This window comes from Salmo salar, chromosome ssa15 (genome assembly GCF_905237065.1).
Source record: "Salmo salar chromosome ssa15, Ssal_v3.1, whole genome shotgun sequence".
Lineage (NCBI taxonomy): Eukaryota > Metazoa > Chordata > Actinopteri > Salmoniformes > Salmonidae > Salmo > Salmo salar.
Genome location: NC_059456.1, coordinates 73,241,102 through 73,269,078, shown reverse-complemented (window position 1 = coordinate 73,269,078; position 27,977 = coordinate 73,241,102). Strand labels below are relative to the sequence as shown.

Genomic DNA, 27,977 nt, shown 5'->3' with positions numbered 1-27,977 from the left:
GATAAAAAGAAACAGAATTGAGCCAAGCACAGGCAAAATCCTAGAGGAAAACCTGGTTGTCTGCTTTCCAACAGACATTGGGAGACCAATTTACCTTTCGGCAGGACAATAACCTAAACACAAGGCCAAATATACACTGGAATAGCTTAGCAAGACAACATTGAATGTTCATGAGTGGCCTAGTTACAATTTTGACTTAAATCGGCTTGAATGACTGTCTAGCCATGATCAACAACCAACTTGACAGATCTTGAAGAATTTTAAAAAGAATGATGTGCACATATTGTACAATCCAAGTGTGAAAAGTTCTTAGACTTACCCAGAAAGACACATGTGTAATCGCTGCCAAAAGTGATTCTAACATGTATTGATGCACAGGGTTGAATACTTATCTAATCAACATATATTAGTGTTTTCTTTTTCATATTTTTTTTTACAAATGTGAGATTTTTTTCCACTTTGACATTAGAGTATTTTGTGTAGATCGTTTCAACAATATGTTGAAAAACTAAAGGGTGTGAAGGTACTGTAGGGGTAAAGTAACTAGGCAACAGGATAGGGGGTCCGTGCCAAATCTTTTCAGCCTTCTGACAGATTGCCAGACCGTTCAGACACACGGGTAAGGTTCGAGAATCTCCAAGGTTTCTATTGGAAGAGAGAGGAAGAGGAGAGAGAGGTAAAGGGAAAGAAAGCTAATCACAGAAAACCCAGAGAAAGGAGTGCACAACAGTCTGAGGTGCAGCAGAATGAGATACTCATTGCAATGATTTAAGGTAGTATACAGGCAAACTGTTAACTCTCTCTCCCAATTGTTTGTTGTTAACCAATGATAGAGACTTAAAGGGGTGCAGGAAAATTTGAAGCTTGATGCTTACATTTTCATAGAATTAATGTTTGTTTAGCCACACGATGAACTAGAGCCTTGATAGAGACAATGTGGCATTGAGGTAAGCTTACTGGTATGTGAAGATTACATTTTAGTCATTTAGCAGACGCTCTTATCCAGAGTGGCTTACAGTAGTGAATGCATACATTTCATACATGGCCCCCCATGGGAATTGAACCCACAACCCTGGCATTGCAAACAATTCACGTTGCAAACACCATGCTCTACCAACTGAGCTACAGGGAAGGCTGAAGATGTGTAGAAGTGTAGTGAACAGTGTTTGCCTGACGACTCAAACTGAATTCTTCCGCTGCTTTATGTTCGCTACATACTTCAGTCTGAGATTGCCATCGTTGAAGTTGTTTGTGGTGACGTCAAAATGAGGGGGTTGTTCAAAACAAATTAATCAGTGATTGGATCATCTCTAACCATTCAGAGTAGCAGTATTTTTTTAAATGCTGCTTTACCCACATGTTCCCGGCTCTGGCCCAACCCATCTGTTTCTGGGACTAATCAGAACAGTTCGAATGTGTTTACGTTCTGGAAAACGTTGGGTAGGTACTCAGATCTTCTGCGGATAATAAACTAGCATCCGCAGTCGTGGCGTAGCATTTTGTTAGCCGGAACAAGGAGTTTGGATAGGCAGGCAAGAGAAGTGTAGTTGTGTAGAAGTGATATTTGCATTATCTTCTTATATCACTATATCCATGTTTTTCCATACCAGGAAAGGGCTAGCTGATTCAGAATTCCCACAGAGGTGCTGATGTTTTGGTTTTTATAGCTGGTGTCTTGTCAGCCCTGACTATCCTCCATCTTATAACTGACACGTACTTGTTACTACTGTCTGATATACTGCGAGAGTCATGTTTATCTCTCCATCAGTGCTTCAGAGACACCGGGGATAGCTACATCAGCCCCATAATTTACTGATCCCATTGCATAGCAACTGAAGGATGGCTGCCATTATGCAAATAGACTCGTTTAAACAGTCATTTACATGGACATATCTTATTTACTGTTTCTATGAATCACGATAAGTAGAAGCAGATTTGGTTGGTGAATTGGAGAGGAGTGGATGGAGGGGTGTTAATGCATGCACATATTTCACAGTTTCAAGCAAGCAGCAAAATTTCATTGGTCATTAGCCTCAATTGTGTCCCTTTGAAACCTCAGAATGATATAAGATGTTGGTCAAAGAAAAACATTTACACCCGAATGATTTGAATTTGTATAATGCACTTTAAAGTTACCATGAATGTGCTGTGGGCATTGATTGACACAAAATATCACATAGCACTGTTTTGGTTGTAGACCTAGTAGCTTATATACTGACTGTATAAGAGCAAGTTTCAATCAATCTTGGAGTCATGGTTGGGTGCTGGCCACAAGTTGATGAATGTGCTAGCTCAAGTATGATATGCAAGCTTGATCATTTTGAAAGTGCAAATTTGTAGTTAAGTCATGGTTTGGCCGATGAGCTTCTTGCAGTCAGGTGTACTAGTTGAAGTGAGGCAGTTGAGTTCGTTCCATTTGACAAGTGTACTAGGTCCACTTCAGCAGTTAATTTCAAACTGGCTGGAGTCAGGTGCTACCTCAAGGTTTGTGGCTATGCTAAGCAAGCCCCTGTTTGGCTTGTGAGATAGCTGCTAGCTGCCACTTGGCAGGTGTGCTAGCTAGCACAAATGAGTTGGATGTATTAGCCAGTGGGGAACAGGTGGCGGTGAAGGCTCGGCTAGTGGAAGATTCATTACTCCTCAAAACCCCGAGGAGAGAGTGTACAGCCCTGACGGATTCCTCTCATTCCCTTGCATGTAGCCCACCGTCGCTAACAGTGCTGCTCCACAGCAAACGAACACTGCTACTGCTTTATCTTCAGTATCGTACCAACTTCATCCACCGTCTATCACACACCTCTCACATTCTGTGGACTCACAGGTCTGACAGTCAAAAACCTTGCATTGTTGTACATTATTGACGTCCATGTGAAGAATTGACACCAAAGGGGCTAAGCTAGCTAGGCTACTATTCTTCCTGTGAATTTGAAAGAGTTTTTGATGACGCTAATAGTGGTCTCGATCAGTGAGAAAGCCTGTTCGAAGGGATTGTGTGGATGATTTGCTTTTCAATGTTGAGTGGGGAGAAGCGTAAACACTTCTCTTCACTCGAGGCATCAACAGCGAGTCAGTGACACAATGACGCCCCTGTTCTTTCGTGTCACATCCGTGTGGGGCTGCTAGAGTGATTGAATACTAATTAGCTGTGCAAACTGAATGACTGCATGGGTTATTATAGATCACATTGTTTATTATGCAGGTTTTTATTTTGCTCACAAGGCCATTTCTGTCTTAGTGATTCAGCTCACTGCACTAGTAGTTGTTTATTGAGCTCACAGGTGTGACTCCGTATTTGTCTCATAAACTCACATCCATCCACATATAGAGTATGCGTTCATATTTTACTATCGTCTCAGTGAAGGCTATAGCCATGAGGGTGCCACTCTGCTTCAATCAAAAGAGCAGTAGCTACACAGCGCAATCCCAGCCCCTTAGTACACACTACACAGGCAGCCTCAATGATGGTGAGTAACCAGATAGTCCTGAGGAGGAAAGGAAGGAGAGCAGGAGAGATTGCACTTATCGGGAGACTCACTCTGGGTGTCATTTGTCATGCAGAGCTGCGGTGCTTGCTCGCCTCATCCCTAGCTCAAAGGAAGCATAAACGCTGACAAATAGGCTGCCATCTTCCTCCCCTGCCACCACCACCTCTCATTCTGGAATGTTTCAGTGCTTCGCTCCCCTGCAGAGAGGCAGAGGAGGAATTGCTTATCGGCCGTTGTGCCACTCTCCTTGCAACTCTCGCTAACTACAATGTAATGTATTCACAGACAGACACATCAGAAATGGCTTGGGTACTTGCCGGAGGTCTCTTTCAATGGGGTGTGTGAACTTAGTTCTCTCATCCCCTCTGACTAAGTCAACATACAACTTTGATGCAATAGTATAGTAAGGCTAAAGATGCTATTCAATCAACCTGATACCCAGAGTTTTGCGGTGTGAGACATAACATCTAATCAAAGTGTATCTGGTTCACCAGGTTATTACAGATACAGTAGTAGACCTTCATGTTAATTTCTCTGTGAAATAAAAAACTTCAAACCCACTACTCTTACAGTGAACAGTTCAGGAACACTTCTTTGCCTTCCACTGGGAATGTGCACTTATCAGTTTCAATTGGATACGACCCAAGTGAGCATTGCCTCAGTCAGCCCTGTAATTGTTTTGTATGATTTGTGTGGTGTGTTGACGAGATAAAACCCAATATTCTGTGCTCAGCAACGTCCTTATGACTCCTTAATGTGCTGCCCAAGCACAATCAGTAGAGGCTAACTTAATAAGTATTAAAATTCTAAATGTCGTGTGAATTTGTGTTTCCAAAATGGCCTGTGGTCTCACTCTCCCAATGAAGTATTACTGCTTGGGATGCTCTGCAAAATGTGGGTCTATTATCGGCTCCATTAACTACACCTCAGCATAATGACACGCATTGCCACGCCGGTGATTTTATTCAACCACTCCCTTAATAACCCTTTTACATTACATTTTAGTTATTTAGCAGGCACCCTTATCTGGAGCCACTTACAGGTTCATTTCAGTCAGTGAACACAAATAGAAAGTACAGAAAGTTCTGAATAACAGCATGATGCAGGTATCACAAAAGCATTGACATTCTCTGAAAGCTTTGTTATAGATTCTGAGAAGAGACTCTTCCAAAGTGATGAGTAACAAGCTGCATTCTGTGAGGTGGTAAAGCCAATGCTGTGGTGTTTTTGCAAATGCAGGGTCATGTTCATTAGGGAACGCAACAGAAACATTTTGCAACTGAAAACAAAAAAGGAGCGTTTCTTATTAGACATACAGGTAGTCCCACCGTGTTTGTCTGTTTTCCTCTGTTTGGTGCCTAATGAACATGACCCAGCTGAAACAGGAAACATACTAGAGGGGTCTCCAGTCAGCCCAGGTAGCTGAGAAGCAAGTTTCTGAGAGGGGATTGCTAGGAAAGCTGCGGGCGACGTGCCTACTGGGCACTAATGAGCAGGGTTGAGATGGACGCTCCAGGGAAAGGTCGCCACCCACCACAGGAAAGAGATCACATGACCGTAGTGGCATTTGAGTGATGGGGGGTGGGAACAATCAAGCCAACAAACACAACCAAAGTGTCTTGATTTGATTGGCCACTGTGGAAGTTAATAAGGACATTAGTTATGGATAAGGATGTCATCGCTGTGTGATTTCTGAGTGTATTATGTTGAATTTTTGTGGAACTCATAGAGCAACCCTTTGTAAATTGTAGATGGAATGGCTTTGCTAAAGGGAATAATGCCAAATGATTATTACAGAGGATGTGCATCCTGATATTTGTGATTCTTCATCATATAAGGCATAAGGTTAGCCCAACATCTGAATATTATTATCCTATTGTAAGCTCTCTGCAATGAACCACACAATAATTTTTAGTCGAGCCACATCTTAACCTTGGCACTCCACTGAAAACGCTTGTTTCCGCTCTTTAGCAAGCCGTATGTAACTGGACCTATGTTTCTGCTCAATTTCCCCATTCATTACTGCGTCGTTTCTGTCTCCTACTGGGATATTGGAGCTGGGACATGAGAATAGTCTGATTTTGATATTTGGCAGTTGAGATGGGGATGAACTGTTTTCTCCAGCTTTTCCTGAGCAGAATGACTCAACTCATTCCTTTTTATAAATTATTCTCAGTTAATCCAAGTAGGACTTTTTTCTTTGTATGAAAATCATTCAATGTTTTAGCTGCATATTGGTCAGAGTTTAATCTTAGCACACCTTCTGAAGAACTGTCTTGTTCTCAGTTTGTTTGAATGTAGAAGCATCTATCTAAATACTCTACATAATGACAGTTGAACCTTTGTTCTTCTGTATGCTTTTTGTCAGTCACTTAACCATCTCTGTCCTGTTGATTTCTGTGATGATTTCAGTGGAGGCCTTTCTTGCTATGCCCTTCATTGGCATGATATGAATTTCTCTGTTGTTCAACAGCTAACAGTCATGCAAAAGGGCAGCAGTTTGCAGTAATATTTACAACAAACATAAACTCTCTCTCATTCCGTCCCCCTTTCATCTCTCCGTCCTACCATGTGTTGCTATACAACAGCGGGGAATAGTCTGAGATACCATTAATTCCAATAACTAACTAACTGTGATATTAAAACTCTGTCTCTTTCCCTCCCTCTCTCCCTCCTCTCTCTGTGTTACAGTACAGTTTAGAGTACCATAAATTCCAAATAGAGACCTAACCTCTCTCTCTATCTCTTTCCCTAGCTCCTTTCCCTGCTCTCTCCTTCCTTCCTATCTGTTTTACAGTACAGGACTAACTAGCTCTGTCCCTCCCTCCCTACTTAACAGTACAGTTTAGAGTACCACCATTTCATAACAAATAGAGCCCTAACCTCTCTCTTTCTCCTTGTCTCACTCCATAGTTTTGTTGCGGGAGGAGGTGGCCCAGCTTCAGGAGGAGGTGCACCTGCTGAGGCAGATGAAGGACATGTTGAGTAAGGACCTGGAGGAGGGCCACGGAGGCTGCTCCGCCGACGTGCTCTCAGCCACCGAGCTCCGCGTGCAGCTGGCCCAGAAGGAGCAGGAGCTAGACCGCGCCAAGGAGGCACTGCAGGGTGAGTAAGCGGGCTGACGGGGCTAAACAGTGAAAAGTGGAACGCAGAAGTGGAATAAACAAACGCACCGAGAGACCACCGAGGACCAAGGTTGCCTAGCCCTGTTGTAGACAACAGTGTATCGGCCCAAACACACATCCCAATATAGAGTGCAGACAGTAACACATCTATTGATAATTTGATTAGGGAAATATCGCTGTCTTATATTATATTCAAAGAAAAATAATGATCTCATTCGATATCAAAATAAGCACTTCACGGGTTGTCATGGGACTTTGTGTCTACAACTGTTCGTCAGCAGCGGCCAACGCTCTTACACAGAAAGTAATATAATATAGCATAGAATATAATGGCATAGAATACAATAATACAATATTACACTTGTGGCCTCTATGTTTAGCTCTGAATAGCTACACACTGGGCACAGACGTCAATTCAACATCTATTCCACGTTGGTTCAATGTAATTTTGTTGAAATGACGTGGAAACAACGTTGATTGAACTAGTGTGTGCCCAGTGGGTAGCCTCTGAACTTAAATATTTTATGAGTGGTCTGCAATGAAAGCCAAACCATACAGACTCCTGCAGGCACTAAGAGCAATCGCAAGTAATGGAAGCTGAGTTAAGAGTGGCTTCTGTTATCTTACACGGTCTAGAGAAGTTAAGCAGGACGGCTTTGCTCTATGATCAAGCTCCCCTGCGTGGGAGAACAAAGGAAATTGCTTGTTGTCATCTCTTAATTAATAACATTTTGTTTTTATTGCTCGGGAATAGCTTTCAGCACTGATAGTCAAAGAACTAAAGTGAAGTGACATGCGAGTACTTTTTCATCTACCGCACTATAGGCTGGTGCAGGTACTAGGGTAATCAAGTCTGAGGCCAGAGTCTGATATGTCCTCCCTATCTTTTTTGGTTGATATCAAAGGGTAAAAGAGAAGCTAGCTAGCACTTTAGTTGCCATGACACCCATCGTTGAGCTTGTACATTTTTTTCCCCGCTACTATGACACTCTGTGAGGCCCCGCTGTGACTCGCTAATGTCAAAAACATGACTCAGGGGGCCTCCCGAGTGGTGCAGCGGTCTAAGACACTGCATCACAGTGCTAGTTGCGTCACTACAGACCTGGGTTCAATCCCAGGCTGTATCACAACCGGCCGTGATCGGGAGTCCCATAGGGCGGCGCACAATTGGCCCAGCGTTGTCCGGGTTAGGGGAGGGTTAGGCTCATCGTGCTCTAGTGACTCCTTGTGGCGAGCCGGGCTTCTGCAGGCTGACCCCGGTCTCCAGTTGAATGGTGTTTTCTCTGAATCATAGGTGCGGGTTACTTCCAGGTTAAGCGGGCCGGTATTAAGAAGTGCGGTTTGGCGGGTCATGTTTCGGAGGACGCATGACTCGACCTTTGCCTCCCGAGGCTGTTGGGGAGTTGCAGTGATGAGACAAGATTGAAATTGGGGAGGATAAAAAGGGGTAAAATACAATAAAACATGACTCAGAGGCTGATATATCATTACCCCTGGTGATCTCAAGTACGACAAAGTAAACCACCATGAGTGAGTGGTGCCATGATTGAGCTAATGGTGGGGGTCCATTACTATAACAGCTCGTGGCACCCTTGTTACCATCAAAGAATGGACGTCATCTGTGGCTAGCACACACTGACCACGCTGTGTCAAGGTCTTACCACTGGAACTGTGGTCTTAGGGTGAGCGTCAATAGCGCTCACAGCCTGGTCCCAGATGCAGGAAATGTTGAAGCCGTCCCTAGTGGTGCCACTTTCAGCCACGGCCAAGCAGAACCTGGAAACATCTGTTCTCCCCATTTTGGCTCATTTAAATGTTTGTGTTGTTGATGTTGCTGTTTGTTTTCCATAAATGCAGGAATGCTTTCTCTCTCTGGTTCGGCATACTTACGAGCAGTAGCAGGAATAATTATAGTGTGTGGGTTTGTTTTGAAAGATGGGAGCTAAACCCAGGAGAGCGGACCTATGTGGCCAAAGTAGCGCTGTCGTCATGTGTACTGAAACCATGGCAACCCTAGAACACGGGGCGCCGTTAAAGGAACAGCAACCTTTTCACACAGGTCATTAGCAGTGTCATGACGCTAGCCCTTTCAGTGAATTGGCTAGCAGAGATGTGAACAAGCAGTTTTATGACTTTACAACCACATCATAAATTCCTTGTCTCCCTGACCATGCAGTATGAGAGAGAGTGTCATAGTAAACAAAGGAACTCTCCCGCCAAATTCTACTACATCCCAGAATTTGAGAATTTAACAATATTCCTATTTTGGAGAATGTGTAAACGGTCGGTGGAGAAGCCAGCTACGACCCGGTCCATTTTGTTTCATGTTTGTGACCTCATGAAAGACAATACAGCCACATTACTCTAACTCTGTTTATATAGGTTCGTCAGTTATGAGGCTTGCATCTAATTATTGTGTAAAATAAATTTGTAAAGATGAAACTATTTGTGAAATGATGTAACATGATGTTAAAAACCTCTTACATCTAGACGTTCCGCTAGCGGAACACCTGCTCCAATATCCAATGATAGGCGTGGCGCGAATTACAAATTCCTCAAAAATACAAAAACTTCAATTTTTCAAACATATGACTATTTCACAGCATTTTAAAGACAAGACTCTCCTTTATCTAACCACACTGTCCGATTTCAAAAAGGCTTTACAGCGAAAGCAAAACATTAGATTATGTCAGCAGAGTACCAAGCCAGAAATAATCAGACACCCATTTTTCAAGCTAGCATGTAATGTCACAAAAACCCAGAAGACAGCTAAATGCAGCACTAACCTTTGATGACCTTCATCAGATGACACACCTAGGACATTATGTTATACAATACATGCATGTTTTGTTCAATCAAGTTCATATTTATATCAAAAACCAGCTTTTTACATTAGCATGTGATGTTCAGAACTAGCATACCCCCCGCAAACTTCCGGGGAATTTGCTAACAATTTACTAAATTACTCACGATAAACGTTCACAAAAAGCACAACAATTATTTTAAGAATTATAGATACAGAACTCCTCTATGCACTCGATATGTCCGATTTTCAAATAGTTTAGCACTCACCAATATCAGATTTACTATTATAAAAGTTTGATTACCTTTTGTTGTCTTCGTCAGAATGCACTCCCAGGACTGCTACTTCAATAACAAATGTTGGTTTGGTCCAAAATAATCCATCGTTATATCCGAATAGCGGCGTTTTGTTCATGCGTCCCAGACACTATCCGAAATGGTAAATCAGGGTCGTGCGCATGGCGCAATTCGTGACAAAAAAAATCTAAATATTCCATTACCGTACTTCGAAGCATGTCAACCGCTGTTTAAAATCCATTTTTATGCAATTTTTCTCGTAAAAAAACGATAATATTCCGACCGGGAATGTCCATTTAGCTAAACAGAGGAAAGAAAACAAAGCTTTCGGTCGACGCGGGCACGAGCCTGAGTCTCACAGTACTGTAACCAGCCACTACCCAAACGCGCTACTTTGTTTCAGCCAGAGCCTGCAAAGCCACGATTCAGTGTTTTGCCGCCTTCTGAGAGCCTATGGCAGCCGTAGGAAGTGTCACGGGACAGCTAAGATCCTCACTCTTCAATAAACAGAGACAAGAAGAACGACACCTTATCAGACAGGCCACTTCCTGCATGAAATCTTCTCAGGTTTTTGCCTGCCATATGAGTTCTGTTATACTCACAGACACCATTCAAACAGTTTTAGAAACTTTAGGGTGTTTTCTATCCAAAGCCAATAATTATATGCATATTCTAGTTACTGGGCAGGAGTAGTAACCAGATTAAATCGGGTATGTTTTTTATCCGGCCGTGAAAATACTGCCCCCTAGCCATAACAGGTTAAGCAATAAAATTAGAGAATTGTCTCCCATGTAAAGTTTAACTACTCAGTAGCCACTCCCAAGTGAATAGACATTGGTTGGAAATTATGAACCAACCCCTTTTCTACATTTCTATAAAAGCCCCCGTGACAAAGTCTCCTCAGTTCCAAATAATGGGAGGACTTGTCCTCCACTTTGAAAAGGGCTAATTTCAACTATACAGGCCAGGAAACAAGAGAGCTTGCTCCACACGTGAAACGGTATGAACTCTGAAGTATTGATTGCTCAAGAAGAAGTGAGTCTTAGATTACAGCATAACAGACTGCAGCTGGAAAGGTAGCAAATCTAGTACGAGAACACTGACCGACGCGGAAGCATCTCCAGAATGAGATGAACCTCTCAGACCACATGAACCTCTCATACGACGACCCGGAAGATGCCACAAAGGACGATGGCGACATCGACTGGGCAAAAAAAAGCCTCACATCACCAGCTCAGCTATCGAAGCCAGCTTCATGTAAATACAATGCATTGCTTTTCCGAATGAGCGATCGTTAGTGGCATATGTATTTATGTGAGAATAGTTTCCCAGGTCCAATAGAGACCCATGTTCCTTAGTCTCCCTTCCAAAAAACCCTTCTCTTCTCTCTGAATCTATCGTGTTATAAACAAACTGTTTTTGTTCAGTCCACTAGGGACGGTATTTACTGTATAATGTTATTATGTATTGTATATTCTGTAATTGTTTAATTAGTTAGTAAATAAAAAATGTAGCCAATTTGTGTATGGATGATTCATAAGTAAAGGCTGGGTTTGTGCAGATAACCAAGAATTTTACGACGTTCAGATGAGACTGATATTAGGTAAAGAATAATTAACAACTGATTGACTGCTATTGATATAAAAGATCTTTAAGAGTGGATTCGGGAGATAGCCGCTCTATATAAACTAATACTTCCGTGGTTCCCCAGGTTATTAATGAGTTAATTGTTGCATGATTTAATTCAATCATGTAATCAATTAAACCTTAGGTAATCGATTTGATAAAATAGCATGTTATATTAAAGAAGTCAGAGACACAAAAGCAGTTAGCTAGCACTTCTGTTTTCCTTACTGTTACCTGAGTTAGCGAAGTAGCATAGGCCCACTAGAGGACTCATTAGTTCTTCAAGCTGGGGGACCATTTGGTTTGAAGTACCTTCTGGTGGGAAACAGAAGTGTTCTGGAAAGGGTCTTGTCAAATAGAATGATGCTTGACTGCTGCAAATTAAACTGAGGCAGATTGTTGTTTCTGTTTGATTTAACCCAAACTAAATCCTCGCCTGGGGAAAAGAGCCCAAAGTTTCGAGAGCATAAGCTCTTACAGGGACTTTGATTACCTCTCCTAAAGATTGATGTGATACAGGACAACTCTGCGGTTTTGTGTTTGGTTTTGTGTTTATCTGTCGGGATGGAAAAGAAGGCTGGAGGGGTGCAGATGAGTGACAGAGATGTGGATGGCACCTTGTTTCTTCTGCTGTTGCATGCCACTAGAGAGGACAGCAGAGAATTGCAGTATATTGTTCTGTTGGGTTTTATACAGGGTGTTGTTCCTGCCTTAGCTCTGAGTGAGTTAGTTCCCTATGTTTGTGAAGTTTTATATCTGAGTAAATTAATTCAAAAGTGGAACAAGGGCACCTTCAATCCACCCACCCTCCTTTTCTCAATCCCAGATACACTAAGCACTTATCAGCTATCTCCCTCCCTCCTTCCCTCTCTCTCTCATTGTGTATCCCTCTAACACAGCCCCATCTCTGTGTGAAGCCCTCTGCTCAGCCCACTCCATGCCGGTCATTGGGCTTTGAACACTGTAATTGTTTTGGTGGGTAATTGCCACCCGCTCATAATTGTAGGTTTGTTGTGATGCCCGTGAATGCTCAAGCTAGCAGGAGTGGGCAGGAGAAGGACAGGGTAAGAAACATACCCAAGTTAGTTAGGTGCAAGGCATAGAGTGGATAGGGCTATATATAGACAATTGCAGCAGAAGGAAACAAATAAAGGAGGCAGCTTAGACATAGCCTCACCTACCTTGGCAAAAAATAAGGGCCATTTTAGATCTATTGAACTGAAATGTCCAGCTACTGCAGCTGAACTGTTATCATTTCAATGTGTTTAGCAGTTTATCTGAGCCCCTTTTGGGTTGGACAATTTCTCTGCAAACAAGTTGGATGTTTAATTAGCATCAATTATTCAAAGAGTACTTTGTCCATGCTGCCAGTTTTCAATTAGCTATTTCCACAATGGTCAATGACTATCTCTCTGGGATTCCCAGTGAATGCAGTCAGAAATGAAAGCCTCAGACGCCAATGTATCATCAAAGCACAATCTGCCGAGTGCATTTAGTGCTGTTTCACACTACGACATGTTTTGAAAGCTGCACAGCCCCACACTCTGGACCCCTTCCTCAGTAGAATACACACAAACACCACAGAGCAACCCACAAGAGTCGTCACGCTCTCGTTGCACCACTTCACCCGATCACGTTCAATTAATTACAGTTTTAGAGGCTTTAACAAATGAAGGCTCCTTTCAAAACGACTCCAATTGAATTTGAAAAGTGGAAAACATAAATGCAAAGGCTAATGTGCTCCAAACTTCCAAGGTTCTTTATGTAATTATTTTTGCTGGCAGCTGTTTCGTCTAAGAGATATTCGAACTGCTTCGTAGTTCAATCTTCAGTCAATTTGTCTCCAGGGAGTTGTATTTTAGGTTCACAGTGCCACCTAGTGGTTGCCTATGGTACCTTTGTCCACCGATCCCCAATCAAGAGAACAACCAATCAGCCGACCAAAATCCATTGAAAAACTCTACAGCGATGGTCCTCTTTAAGGAACTCTTGAAGGTTTCATTAATTGCACCTCAGTATAATGAATTGTGATTGGTGGCTCGCCTCAACAATCAGCTTGAGCCCCTCTCCTCATTACCAGGCCTCTCATACGCTGCATGGAAAGACAGACCTTACACTAGAGTAATGAGACAGACATAGAGAGGTCTGAAAAGCTAGAATCTGTGAATGGTGGTGTCCATACAGTAGCTGCTGCTAATTGTCTTATTTCGATGAAAAACCACGTGCCACATTTGATCTTAACTGCTGAATAGATACAGATAGCAAAGTAACTATGTGTCAGAAGTAAATTAAATAAAAATCTCCACTACGGTCGATAAATGGTGGGTGCGTTCAAATTAAAAGTAACACTGCAGTGCCAAGTTGTATGTGGCAGATTCACACAGTAACGACTGAATCGAATAATCAAGTTGGTTGGGTTTTGCAAATTCAGCCCAAGCTAACAAGGGTCTGTCTGCTCAATTTAATTTGAATTATTTTCATCTTCATCTTTTATCTTTATATCAAAGTCTCTGCTGCTTCTCTGCCCAGATTCCCCCACTGAAATGTCTTTGCTACTGCTCTTCACACTTCCCGGACTAGCAGTTAATGAGGAATGGTTGATCCATTTTTAATGGTCTCTCCCCTGGCTCGCTCGTAAACTACAGGATCTCTGCAGCAGTGAGGGTCAAAGGTCAGCCATGGAAATTATGTTTTACAGTGACCCCCCCCCCCGGATTTATGCACTGCAACACGACCATAGTATCCCTCTCAGAGTTGCTTGTCTGTTTTGCCTCAAACCAAGACATCACGGTCGAGGAGTATGCACTTTTGACCACAGTTGCCCCTAGTTGATGATGCCTTTCCCTCAGACTTCCATGCCAACATCACCTTAGCCACTGTTACTCATGAAACATCAACAAGTGCAGCAGTCTTCGTCACAAAAGCTCCTGCCAAACGTGCCCCAACAATCACCCCTCTTTCAAAGTCACTGAGATCTCTTCTTCTAGCCATGGTAGCCAAAATAATGGGCAACTGTGCATGCCCAGCATTTTTATACATGACCCACTGTGGTTCAGTCACAGACACAGGACGTAGGAGCCTCTCGAGTCACCGAAAGTTCCCACAGGAACATAATGTTCCAATTCACACACACTAATGAATGAAGCCACTATATAGTGAACTACTTTTGACCAGGGCCAATCGGGCCCAATAGTGCACTACGTAGGGAATAGGGTGCCACAGTATGAAAGAACGACAGCTGTAATCAAAAAAGAGTGTGCAATGTGTGGTCACAAGCCACATATGCCTTTGTCTCATAGACAATGCTGAGATAGGGTAGAGCGAATGGGGTAGGGTTATGGTCTGTGATGTGTTTTGCAGGAACCGTGGGTAGATGGGCAAGATTGGTCCGTGTCCCGCTGCTAGTAATGCATTTGTGTTTTTCCAGTGTGTTTTTTTTCTCCTCTCACTCCCGCTGTTACCTGGAATGCCCTTGAGCTGATGCACGCACACGCATGTTCACAGGCACACACACAGGCACACACACAGGCACACACGTGTTCATCCATAAACACATTCATACCCACATACGGACATTCACACATACACACACATCGAGGGGAGAGCAGGTGCTGGTTTCATCATAGAGACAGTGTATGAAAAGACATCCGTTCAGTTCGTTTTTTTTGTCCTCAAACTCTACACACAACATTAGCTCCAGGTCTGTTTGCCCGGTTCCCTGGTGGTTTGCCCTGTCTCATCTGATAATGACTTTTGGAGTGGCTAGAGTCTTGGAGAAGCCATCCGTGTCTCTGAGAATGGAAGTCATTAATATGGTTGTCAGTGAAGGTGGCACCCTGGCGGTTTCCTGTCTCACCTGTCCGGCTTAAAGCAGAACTTCTGGGTCTCTGAACGAACTGAGACAACGCCACATCCCTCCTAATTCTGTCTATTTATGAACGCACCACACATGAACTGTGACAATGAACAAGGCTCTGCCTCTATGGGTTGTAAGAGGGAGTTTTTGTTGCCAAATACTTGCCAATATGAGATGTTTTTTTTGTTTGTTGCTCTGCCACTTTTTCTCTCAGCTCAAAGGGAACTTTGATATAATTTCCTGTAGCAGGTGCAGAAAGGAGCGGAGCTTCCTGTCGGTCTGACCAATGAGGGGGATCTCTTTGTTTTTGTGGTCCGGCCAGGTGGCTCAGTCATACATCATGTTGGCATGGTGATTGCGGGTGAACAGAGGGAGTAAAAAGAGGGTGAATCTGTCCTTGTGAAAAGTTGGCGCTAGGTTGATGCGTCCGTCCGAGTGTGTGAGCGACCCCCAGATGCAGTCTGTGAACGTCGCTCAATTGCAGCGTCTGCAATGGAACTTTAATTAATGAGACCCAGCTGGAGGCTTGGCTATGTGAGAGATGGGGAGAGAGAGAGAGTTTGTCATCTCCCAGCTAAAACCAAAGTCATGAGGTAAATGTGGTTAGATTAAATTGATATAACTTAAGGGAGAATCAAAGAGAAAAGAGCAGAGAAACGGAGAGGTTGTTTATCTAAGTTGATCCCCACTCTGCAGTATGGCTGGGTTAAGTGACAGAGTGGAAGTCCACCTGTCTGCTTCCCTCTCAGGCTCTGTAAGATTTAAATGGCAGTTGAGATGAAGAGATTGACATAAAGGTTCATCTCTGATTCACTTTTCCATCAAAAAGCTCCCACTCAGCATTAGACATGCAAGAAGGATCTCTATATACTGCTCATTTGTCCCCAACTGAATTTAAAAATAAGTGCATTGTGCTTTTGTGTACTTTGCCTTTTCGCACAGTTCAATGAATGTGGTACTGTAGTTAGTGTTCACAATGTACATTACTCGTACTATTAGTAGATATTCAACTCTGCTTTGGAATGGAATAGTCCTTCTGAGACTATCCTAATATGGACACCGTACACCTGTAACAATGTTAACAACATAGAACTAAACATAGATCCTCTGTATAAAAACTATACTAACTGACTCTCTTATTGTCTTCATAGCGATGAAGGCGGACCGGAAGCGTTTGAAGGCGGAGAAAGCAGATCTGGTCAACCAGATGCAGCAGCTCTACGCCACGCTGGAGAGCCGAGAGGAGCAGCTCCGGGACTTCATCCGCAACTACGAACAGCACAGAAAAGTATGACGCGTCATACACACACAAGGCTTTATTAGCTTTAATTAAGATACAAAGTGCACGTTGTCATTAACTTGTTATGTCATTGTAAGTAATTGAAAAGATGAATGAATGTGTGCCCCTCTCCCTCTCCTCTTACTCTCCCCTCTCTTTCCCCCGTATCGCCCACTACCCCCCCCCTTCTCTTTCTGTCTGTCAGGAGAGTGAGGATGCGGTGAAGGTGCTGGCTAAGGAGAAGGACCTGTTGGAGAGGGAGAAGTGGGACCTACGGCGGCAGACCAAGGAATCTACAGAGCACTCCGGCGCCCTACGCTCCCAACTGGACCTGAAGGAGAACAGGATCAAGGAGCTGGAGGCCGAGCTGGCCATGGTGAGGAACACACACACATACATACAGTTGAAGTAGGAAGTTTACATAAACTCAGTTTTTCACAATTCCTGACATTTAATCCTGTCTTAGGTCAGTTAGGATCACCACTTTATTTTAAGAATGTGAAATGTCAGAATAATAGAAGAGAGAGTGATTTATTTCAGCTTTTATTTCTTTCATCACATTCCCAGTGGGTCAGAAGTTTACATACACTCAATTACTATTTGGTAGCATTGCCTTTAAATTGTTTAACTTGGGTCAAACATTTCAGGTAGCCTTCCACAAGCTTCCCACAATAAGGTGGGTGAATTTTGGTCAGGTAACTGAGTCAGGTTTGTAGGTCTCCTTGCTCACAGAAACATTTTCAGCTCTGCCCACACATTTTCTATAGGATTGAGGTCAGGGCTTTGTGATGGCCACTCCAATACCTTGACTTTGTTGTCCTTAAGCCATTTTGCTACAACTTTGGAAGTATGCTTGGGGTCATTCTTCATTTGGAAGACCCATTTGCGACCAAGCTTTAACTTCCTGACTGATGTCTTGAGATGTTGCTTCAATATATCCACATAATTTTCCTTCCTCATGAAGCCATCTATTTCGTGAAGTGCACCAGTCCCTCCTGCAGCAAAGCACCCCCACAACATGATGCTGCCACCCCGTGCTTCACGGATGGGATGGTGTTCTTCGGCTTGCAAGCGTCCCCCTTTTTCCTCCAAACATAACGATGGTCATTATGGCCAAACAGTTCTATTTTTGTTTCATCAGAACAGAGAACATTTCTCCAAAAAGTACAATCTTTGTTCCAATGTGCAGTTGCAAACCTATTTTATGGCGGTTTTGGAGCAGTGGCTTCTTCCTTGCTGAGCGGCCTTTGTCCCCATGTGCAGTTGCAAACCTTTTTTATGACGGTTTTGGAGCAGTGGCTTCTTCCTTGCTGAGCGGCCTTTCAGGTTATGTCGATATAGGACTTGTTTTACTGTGGATATAGATACTTTTGTACCTGTTTCCTCCAGCGTCTTCACAAGGTCCTTTGCTGTTGTTCTGGGATTGATTTGCACTTTTCGCAACAAAGTACGTTCATCTCTAGGAGACAGAGCGCGTCTCCTTTCTGAGCGGTATGACGGCTGCGTGGTCCCATGGTGTTTATACTTACGTACTATTGTTTGTACAGATGAACGTGGTACCTTCAGGCGTTTGGAAGTTGCTCCCAAAGATGAACCATACTGGTAGAGGTCTACAATTTTTTTTCTGAGGCTTTGGCTGACTTCTTTTGATTTTCCCATGATGTCAAGCAAAGAGGCACTGAGTTTGAAGGTAGGCCTTGAAATACATCCACAGGTACACCTCCAACTGACTCAAATGATGTCAATTAGCCTATCAGAAGCTTCTAAAGCCATGACATCATTTTCTGGAATTTTCCAACCTGTTTAAAGGCACAGTCAACTTAGTGTATGTAAACTTCTGACCCACTGGAATTGTGATACAGTGAATTATAAGTGAAATAATCTGTAAACTATTGTTGGAAAAATGACTTATGTCATGCACAAAGTAGATGTCCTATCCGACTTGCCAAAACTATAGTTTGTTAACAAGAAATTTGTGGAGTGGTTGAAAAACGAGTTTTAATGACTCCAACCTAAGTGTATGTAAACTTCCGGCTTCAACTGTACATACAGCCTGAAGCACACAGAAGAATACACACCTGAAAATACACACACGCTCGAGCCCGTTCAGTAAGTCAGGGTAAGAACCCCAGAGTTTTGCTACATCTGTTGCTGGACCATTACACTCCTTCTACACACACAGAGAAGAGCAGCCCCTCTCAACGTGTGTATGTGTGTGTGTGTGCCCTTCCTGTCTCCTCCCTCAGATAAGTAACAGTGTGACACAGAAAATGGAATACTGGGTGTTTGATCGCCCCGTCGACAGGGAGCCTTCCCCTAGGGTCATGTCGGTAAGAACGGACCCCCTGCTCACCTCTCTTTGTGACCCCCCCCCCCTCCCCCCACGTCGCTCTATTTCAAAGCGTGCCGCCATTCCCCTGATCTTCTCCCCAGTGTGAAATTAATTTAGGGAGTCCTGGGTTCGAATAGTATTTGAAATCCACCAAATGCTTTAGTTGTGCTTGATGGAGCTTGCCTGGCGCAACAGAAACCATTCGAATAGTCCAGAAAAGAGCCAACCCCGTCCTTCTGGCACTCCACACAGGCTTGTGCAATCAAATACTATTTGAACCCAGCTCTGGTATGCACGTGCATCACTAACCCCCTGGTTGATGCCAATGGTCCGATAACCTCTTGGCGGAATGATCCCTATATGAGTCGATTTGTGAATGATTAGAATGTTCTCAATCTGATTGACCTCTTTTCTTGGTTTCATCTAACTCGGAGTGACTAGAAGGATCATCTGGTGTAGTTGTTCGGGAACTGCATTGATGAATTAATGAACTAACATCTGAGTTCCACACAAGGGCTCATGGTTTGACCAGGGAAATGCTTAGCACTCTGTCCTGCATGCCTAAGGATTGTGAACGGGTCATTTAAGAGGTTGGTGATGTTTTTGGTGGTGATGATGGGTTGATGATTATGATAATTCGGATGAGGGTACTACTGTTGCAAAGGAAGGGTATATTACTGGAAACTTTTGAAGCTTACAAGTAAAGTACCAGCCTTTTGGTAACTTTCAAGGATATTATGTAATTTATCACAAGTCATCTAGTGGCTGTTTTGGATCATTTAGATTACCACAGGTGTCTACTTATCTCTGGCCCTCTGTGTGGCCTTATCACATGTAAAGTACACTGAGCAAAAATATCAACAGAACATGTAAGGTGTTGGTCACATGTTTCATGAGCTGAAATAAAAGTTAGCAGAAATTTTTCATACGCACAAAAAAGCTTTTTCTCTTAAATTTTGTGCACACATTTGTTTACATCCCTGTTAGTGAGCATTTCCCCTTTGCCAAGATAATCCATCCACCTGACAGGTGTGACATATCAAGAAGCTGATTAAATGGCATTATCATTACACAAGTGCACCTTGTGCTGGGGACAATAAATGGCCACTCTACAATGTGCGTTTTGTCACACGACGCAATGCCACAGATGTCTCAAGTTTTGAGGGAGCATACACTTGGCGTGCTGACTGCAGGAATGTCCACCAGAGCTGTTGCCAGATACTTCAGTGTTCATTTCTCTACCATAAACCACCTCCTAATTTGTTTTAGAGAATGTGGCAGTATATCCAACCAGCCTCACAACCGCAAACCACGTGTAACCACGCCAGCCCAGGACCTCCACATCCGACTTCCTCTTGCATTGGGATCATCTGCGACCAGCCCCCCAGACAGCTGATGAAAATGTGAGTTCGCACAACCGAAGCATTTCTGCACAAACTGTCAGAAACCATCTCAGGGAAGCACATCTGCGTGCTTGACGTCCTCACCAGAGTCTTGACCTGACTGCAGTTCGGCGTTGTAACCGAATTCAGTGGGCAAGTGCTCGCCTTCAATGGAGAAGTGTTATTTTCACGGATACATCCCGGTTTCATCTGTGCCGGGCAGATGGCGAGGAGTTTGCTGATGTCAACGTTATGAACATGGTGGCATTGGGGATATGGTATGGGCAGGCATAAGCTACGGACAACGAACACAATTGTGTTTTATCGATGGCAATTTCAATTCACCAAGATACCGTGATGAGATCCTGAGGCCCATTGTCGTGCCATTCATCCACCGCCATCACCTCATGTTTCAGCATGATAATGCACAGCCCCATGTCGCAAGGGTCTGTAGACAGTTCATGGAAGCTGAAAATGCTCCAGTTCTTCCATGGCCTGCATACTCACCAGACATGTTTTGGATGCTCTGGATCTATGTTTATGACAGTGTGTTCCAGTTCCCGCCAATATCCAGAAACTTCGCCCAGCCATTGAAGAGGAGTGGGACAACATTCCACAGGCCACAATCAACAGCCTGATCAACTGTATGCGAAGGAGATGTGTCGTGCTGCATTAAGGCAAATGGTGGTCACACCAGATACTGACTGGTTTTCTGATCCACTCCCCAATCTTTTTTTGAAGGTATCTGTGACCAACAGATGCATATCTGTATTCCCACTCATGTCAAATCCATAGATTAGGCCCTAATGAATTTCTTTAAATTGACTGATTTCCTTAACTGTAAATCTTTGAAATTGTTGCGTGCTGCATTTGTATTTTTGTTTAGTGTATATAAAATAATAAAATAAGATGATTTCAAAATAAAAAAGGATAAACCATCAACTTAGCAAATACCCTTGGTGTTTAAGATTTATTTTATATGTTTTGGCACCAAACTGGTGGCAGCTGTGAAAAAAGTAAATTGTTGGAGGAGTTGCAGAGTTAATTGAAAATAATGCCAATGATGATTAGATGCTTCTTTCAGTAATTAGGCTTTTTTCTCTTGAACCATATGGTCTATCCACCAGAAACTCATAGACAATATGAACACAGATATAAAAAATGAACACTAAATATGAGTGACGTTATAAAAGTGTAAATTACTTAAGTTACCATAGATTGCCATAAATAACCTGTTAATGACCAAAATGACAGAAGATTCCAGTGACTTTGGTAAATTACCATTAGCTTTGCAACCCTAGGGGTGACGATGATGTTGATGATGATCTATTTCGCTCTCATCTATTTTCCCCCACATCCCCTCTCTTTCACTATCTACCCCCCCTCTAACTCCTTCTCTCTTGCTCCCTCGCTCTCTCGCTCTCTCTCAATTCAATTTAAATGCTTCATTGGCATGGGAAACATATGTTTATATTGCCAAAGCAAGTGAAATAGATAATAAACAAAAGTGAAATAAACAATAAAAAATTAACAGTAAACATTACACTTACATAAGTTCCAAAAGAATAAAGACATTTCAAATGTCATATTATGTCTATATGTAATGTTGTGCAAATAGTTAAAGTAGAAAGTGAAAAAAATCAACATAAATGTAGGTTGTATTTACAATGGTGTTTGTTCTTCACTGCTTGCCCTTTTCTTGTGGCAACAGGTCACAAAATGTTGCTGCTGTGATGGCACACTGTTGTATTTCACCCAATAGATATGGGAGTTTAGCAAAATTGGATTTGTTTTCGAATTCTTTATGGGCCTGTGTAATCTGAGGGAAATATATGTCTCTGATATGGTCATAGGCAGGAGGATAGGAAGTGCAGCTCAGTTTCCACCTCATTTTGTGGGCAGTGTGCACATGGCCTGTCTTCTCTTGAGAGCCAGGTCTGCCTTCGGCGGCCTTTCTCAATAGCAAGGCTATGCTCACTGAGTCTGTACATAGTCAAACATTTCCTTAAATTTGGGTCAGTCACAGTGGTCTGGTATTCTTCCACTGTGTACTTTCTGTTTAGGGCCTAATAGCATTCTAGTTTGCTCAGTTTTTTTGTAAATTATTTCCAATGTATCAAGTAATTATCTTTTTGTTTTCTCATGATTTGGTTGGGTTTAATTTTGTTGCTGTCCTGGGGCTCTGTGGGGTCTGTTTGTGTTTGTGAACAGAGCCCCAGAACCAGCTTGCTTAGGGGACTCTTCTCCATGTTAATTTCTCTGTAGGTGATGGCTTTGTTATGGAAAGTTCTGGAATCACTTCCTTTTAGGTGGTTGTAGAATTGAATGGCTCTTTTCTGGATTTTGATCATTAGCGGGTATCAGCCTAATTCTGCTCTGCATGCATTATTTGGTGTTTTACGTTGTACACAGAGGATATTTTTGCAGAATTCTGCATGCAGTCTCTCAATTTGGTGTTTGTCCCATGTCTTTGTCGCTCTCTCACATCCTCTCTCTCTCCCCCCACTTCTCCCCCACCTCTCTCTACCCCACTCCCTCTCTCTCTCTTTCTCTGTCTGTGTGTTGGCTGTAAACACTTCCCCTAGCTTTTCTGTCCATCTCTCAGCGTCAGTGAGAGATTTCACACATCAAGGGGGAACACACGTACGGTTGAATTTTTCATGAAACACAGACAGACGAGAAAACCCAACAGAGACCAAAACCCACACAGCAGTGTCACTATTGTAGTGGGCTGTTTTATATACGTGTGCACACTTGATCGCACCCAAACACACACATACATTATGAACGTTCACACACACTTGCATCTTGCTGTAGGAATAGATTGGACAATTGGCAATGGTAATGCTGCATAACTTGATGTGTGTGTGTGTGTGTGTGTCTTCACTCCTAGGCGAAACAGTCCTTAGCGACCCTGACGAAGGATGTGCCCAAGCGCCAGTCTCTAGCCATGCCCACAGAGGCGGTTGTCAACGGCAACAACCAAGAGTGGGTGATGCACGCGGACCTGCCCCTCACCGCAGCCATCCGGCAGAGTCAACAGACCCTCTACCACGTCCACACAGGCCACCCCACAGACAGACAAGGTGAGGCACACACACACACGCCCGCACGCACGCACAAACGCATGCACACACACACACACACACACACAAAGGATGACACTGGTGGGACTGTTAGCCATGTTTAACTGAGTTAAGAACGTACCATAAGCTCACTCCATGTCGAACATTAAATGTTGGTACCTTTTGGGTGGCTCAAACTGTTGGAGCTCAAGGAGTGTGTTAGCATTGCAGAGGTCCCGAGTTTGAGCCAGGTATGAGCCTAATCGGGGGAAGTGGTACTCGCTAAGCAAGCAACGTGACGACTGATTTCCTCCTGATGTCATGATGCGTGGTAACTTTTGAACAAGCAAATCTGTATATGTGTCTTATTTTACTGTAAACTTTGCCTGATCAAGGTCGGTTAAAATCACATGATGCACACCAGTCACTGGCTTTATCAATAAGTGCATCAAGGACGTCATCCCCACAGTGACTGTACGTACATACCCCAACCAGAAGCCATGGATTACAGGCAACATTCGCACTGAGCTAAAGGGTAGAGCTGCCGCTTTCAAGGTGCGGGACTCTAACCCGGAAGCTTACAAGAAATCCTGCTATGCCCTGTGACGAACCATCAAACAGGCAAAGCGTCAATACAGGGCTAAGATTGAATCATACTACACCGGCTCCGATGCTCGTCTTATGTGGCAGGCTTGCAAACTATTACAGACTACAAAGGGAAGCACAGCCGCGATCTGTCTAGTGACACGAGCCTACCAGATGAGCTAAATCACTTCTATGCTCGCTTCGAGGCAAGCAACACTGAGGCATGCATGAGAGCATCAGCTGTTCTGGACGACTGTGTGAACACGCTCTCCGTAGCTGATGTGAGTAAGACCTTTAAACAGATCAACATTCACAAGGCTGCGGGACAAGATGGATTACCAGGACGTGTGCTCCGGGCATATGCTGACCAACTGGTAGGTGTCCTCACTGACATTTTCCCTGATTGAGTCTGTAATACCAACATCTTTCAAGCAGACCACCATAGTCCCTGTGCCCAAGAACACGAAGGCAACCTGCCTAAATGACTACAGACCCGTAGCACTCACGTCCGTAACTATGAAGTGCTTTGAAAGGCTGGTAATGGCTCACATCAACACCATTATCCCAGAAACCCTAGACCCACTCCAATTTGCATACCGCCCAAACAGATCCACAGATGATGCAATCTCTATTGCACTCCACATTGCCCTTTCCCACTTGGACAAAAGGAACCCCTATGTGAGAATGCTATTCATTGACTGCAGCTCAGCGTTCAACACCATAGTACCCTCAAAGCTCATCGATAAGCTAAGGATCCTGGGACTAGACACCTCCAACTGGATCTTGGACTTCCTGACGGGCCGCCCCCAAGTGGTCAGAGTAAGTAGCAACACATCTGCCACGCTGATCCTCAACACTAGAGCCCCCCAGGGGTGCGTGCTCAGTCCCCTCCTGTACTCACTGTTCACCCACGACTGCATGGCCAGACACAACTCCAACACCATCATTAAGTTTGCAGACGACACAACAGTGGTAGGCCTGATCACCGATAATGACGAGACAGCCTATAGGGAGGTGGTCAGAGACCTGGCCGGATGGTGCTAGAATAACAACCTATCCCTCAACGTAACCAAGACTAAGGAGATGATTGTGGACTACAGGAAAAGGAGGACGGAGCACACCCCCATTCTCATTGACGGGGCTGAGGTGGAGCAGGTTGAGAGCTTCAAGTTCCTTGGTGTCCACATCACCAACAAGCTAGAATGGTCCAAACACACCAAGACAGTCGTGAAGAGGGCACGACAAAGCCTATTCCCCCTCAGGAAACTTAAAAGATTTGGCATGGGTCCTGAGATCCTCAAAAGATTGTACAGCTGCAACATCGAGATCATCCTGATTGGTTGCATCACTGCCTGGTACGGCAATTGCTCGGCCTCCGACCGCAAGGCACTACAGAGGGTAGTGTGTATGGCCCAGTACATCACGGGGCTAAGCTGCCTGCCATCCAGGACCTCTACACCAGGCGGTGTCAGAGGAAGGCCCTAAAAATTGTCTAAGACCACAGCCACCCAAGTCATAGACTGTTCTCTCTACTACCACATGGCAAGCAGTACTGGAGTGCCAAGTCTAGGACAAAAAGGCTTCTCAACAGTTTTTACCCCCAAGCCATAAGACTCCTGAACAGGTAATCAAATGGCTACCCGGACAATGCATTGTGTCCCGCCACCCACCACACGCCAACCACTCTTTTACGCTACTGCTACTCTCTGTTCTTCATATATGCATAGTCACTTTAATCATATCTACATGTACATACTACCTCAATCAGCCCAACTAACCGGTGTCTGTATGTAGCCTCGCTACTTTTATAGCCTCACTACTGTATATAGCCTCGCTACTGTTATAATTCACTCTATTTTTTACTGTTTTTTTTATTCTTTACTTACCGATTGTTCACCTAATACCTTTTTTTCACTATTGGTTAGAGCCTGTAAGTAAGCATTTCACTGTAAGGTCTACACCTGTTGTATTCGGCGCACGTGACAAATAAACTTTGATTTGATGATGTCAAAAGTGTTTACTTGTGACGTCATCAGAAATACACTGCTCAAAAAAATAAAGGGAACACTTAAACAACACAATGTAACTCCCAAGTCAATCACACTTCTGTGAAATCAAACTGTCCACTTAGGAAGCAACACTGATTGACAATAAATTTCACATGCTGTTGTGGAAATGGAATAGACAACAGGTGGAAATTATAGGCAATTAGCAAGACACCCCCAATAAAGGAGTGGTTCTGCAGGTGGGGACCACAGACCACTTCTCAATTCCTATGCTTCCTGGGTGATGTTTTGGTCACTTTTAAATGCTGGCGGGGCTTTGACTCTAGTGGTAGCATGAGACGGAGTCTACAACCCACACAAGTGGCTCAGGTAGTGCAGCTCATCCAGGATGGCACATCAATGCGAGCTGTGGCAAGAAGGTTTGCTGTGTCTGTCAGCGTAGTGTCCAGAGCATGGAGGCGCTACCAGGAGACAGGCCAGTACATCAGGAGACGTGGAGGAGGCCATAGGAGGGCAACAATCCAGCAGCAGGACCGCTACCTTCGCCTTTGTGCAAGGAGGAGCACTGCCAGAGCCCTGCAAAATGACCTCCAGTAGGCCACAAATGTGCATGTGTCTGCTCAAACGGTCAGAAACAGACTCCATGAGGGTGGTATGAGGGCCCGACGTCCACAGGTGGGGGTTGTGCTTACAGCCCAACACCGTGCAAGACGTTTGGCATTTGCCAGAGAACACCAAGATTGGCAAATTCGCCACTGGCACCCTGTGCTCTTCACAGATGAAAGCAGGTTCACACTGAGCACATGTGACAGACGTGACAGACTCTGGAGACGCCGTGGAGAATGTTCTGCTGCCTGCAACATCCTCCAGCATGACCGGTTTGGCGGTGGGTCAGTCATGGTGTGGGGTGGCATTTCTTTGGGGGGCCTCACAGCCCTCCATGTGCTCGCCAGAGGTAGCCTGACTGCCATTAGGTACCGAGATGAGATCCTCAGACCCCTTGTGAGACCATATGCTGGTGCGGTTGGCCCTGGGTTCCTCCTAATGCAAGACAATGCTAGACCTCATGTGGCTGGAGTGTGTCAGCAGTTCCTGCAAGAGGAAGGCATTGATGCTATGGACTGGCCCGCCCGTTCCCCAGACCTGAATCCAATTGAGCACATCTGGGACATCATGTCTCGCTCCATCCAGCAACGCTACGTTGCACCACAGACTGTCCAGGAGTTGGCGGATGCTTTCGTCCAGGTCTGGGAGGAGATCCCTCAGGAGACCATCCGCCACCTCATCAGGAGCATGCCCAGGCGTTGTAGGGAGGTCATACAGGCACGTGGAGGCCACACACACTACTGAGCCTCATTTTGACTTGTTTTAATGACATTACATCAAAGTTGGATCAGCCTGTAGTGTGGTTTTCCACTTTAATTTTGAGTGTGACTCCAAATCCAGACCTCCATGGGTTGATAAATTGGATTTCCATTGATTATTTTTGTGTGATTTTGTTGTCAGCACATTCAACTATGTAAAGAAAAAAGTATTTAATAAGATTATTTCTTTCATTCAGATCTAGGATGTGTTGTTTAAGTGTTCCCTTTATTTTTTTGAGCAGTATACTTATCTGCTATCTTTGTGACCACAAAACATAGAAATCCATGATGTTCCCATGTGGATATTGGGGTGGTACTGGAGATTAATATGGGGTTGACATCTTTTTTTACATTTACCTTTGTCAACCAATTTACTTGTTTCAAACCTGTTTTTAACATTTCATCCTTTGCCCCCCAGTGGCTGCAGTCAGGGTGAGCCCATGTCACTCCCGCCAGCCCTCCATAATCTCAGATGCCTCGGCCTTGGAGGGCGACCGCTCATCCACCCCCAGTGACATCAACTCCCCCCGCCACCGGACACACTCCCTCTGTAATGTAAGAGCTGCCCACCCCTTCAAGTAATCAACTCCTTCACAACTCTACTCTAATCCTTATCTCTCCCAATATCTCCAGTGGCTGGCGCTAAATTTGGTTCTGGGTTCCGGGATTATTTTACTCCTAGCCTGGTCCCAGATTTGTTTGTGCTGGTTTGGCAACTCCCATGGTCGTTGGCAAGTCCGCACAAACAGATCTGGGACCAGGCTACTCTACTC

The 27,977-nt window shown here is 44.1% G+C and overlaps 1 protein-coding gene across 5 annotated transcripts in view; it reads left to right on the top strand.

Annotated features, from left to right (window-relative positions):
* LOC106572161 (kazrin) overlaps positions 1–27,977 on the top strand; it is a 235,850-nt gene that overhangs the window by 184,908 nt on the left and 22,965 nt on the right. For 3 of the 5 annotated variants that reach the window (XM_014146067.2, XM_014146070.2, XM_014146071.2), the window contains 6 exons: positions 6,399–6,590; positions 16,343–16,479; positions 16,676–16,846; positions 18,717–18,800; positions 23,078–23,270; positions 27,623–27,759. In XM_014146067.2, the coding sequence (XP_014001542.1) occupies positions 6,399–6,590; positions 16,343–16,479; positions 16,676–16,846; positions 18,717–18,800; positions 23,078–23,270; positions 27,623–27,759 (914 nt within the window). The remainder of the gene's footprint in view (positions 1–6,398; positions 6,591–16,342; positions 16,480–16,675; positions 16,847–18,716; positions 18,801–23,077; positions 23,271–27,622; positions 27,760–27,977) is intronic. The other 2 variants (XM_014146069.2, XM_014146073.2) reach the window with 1 other exon arrangement.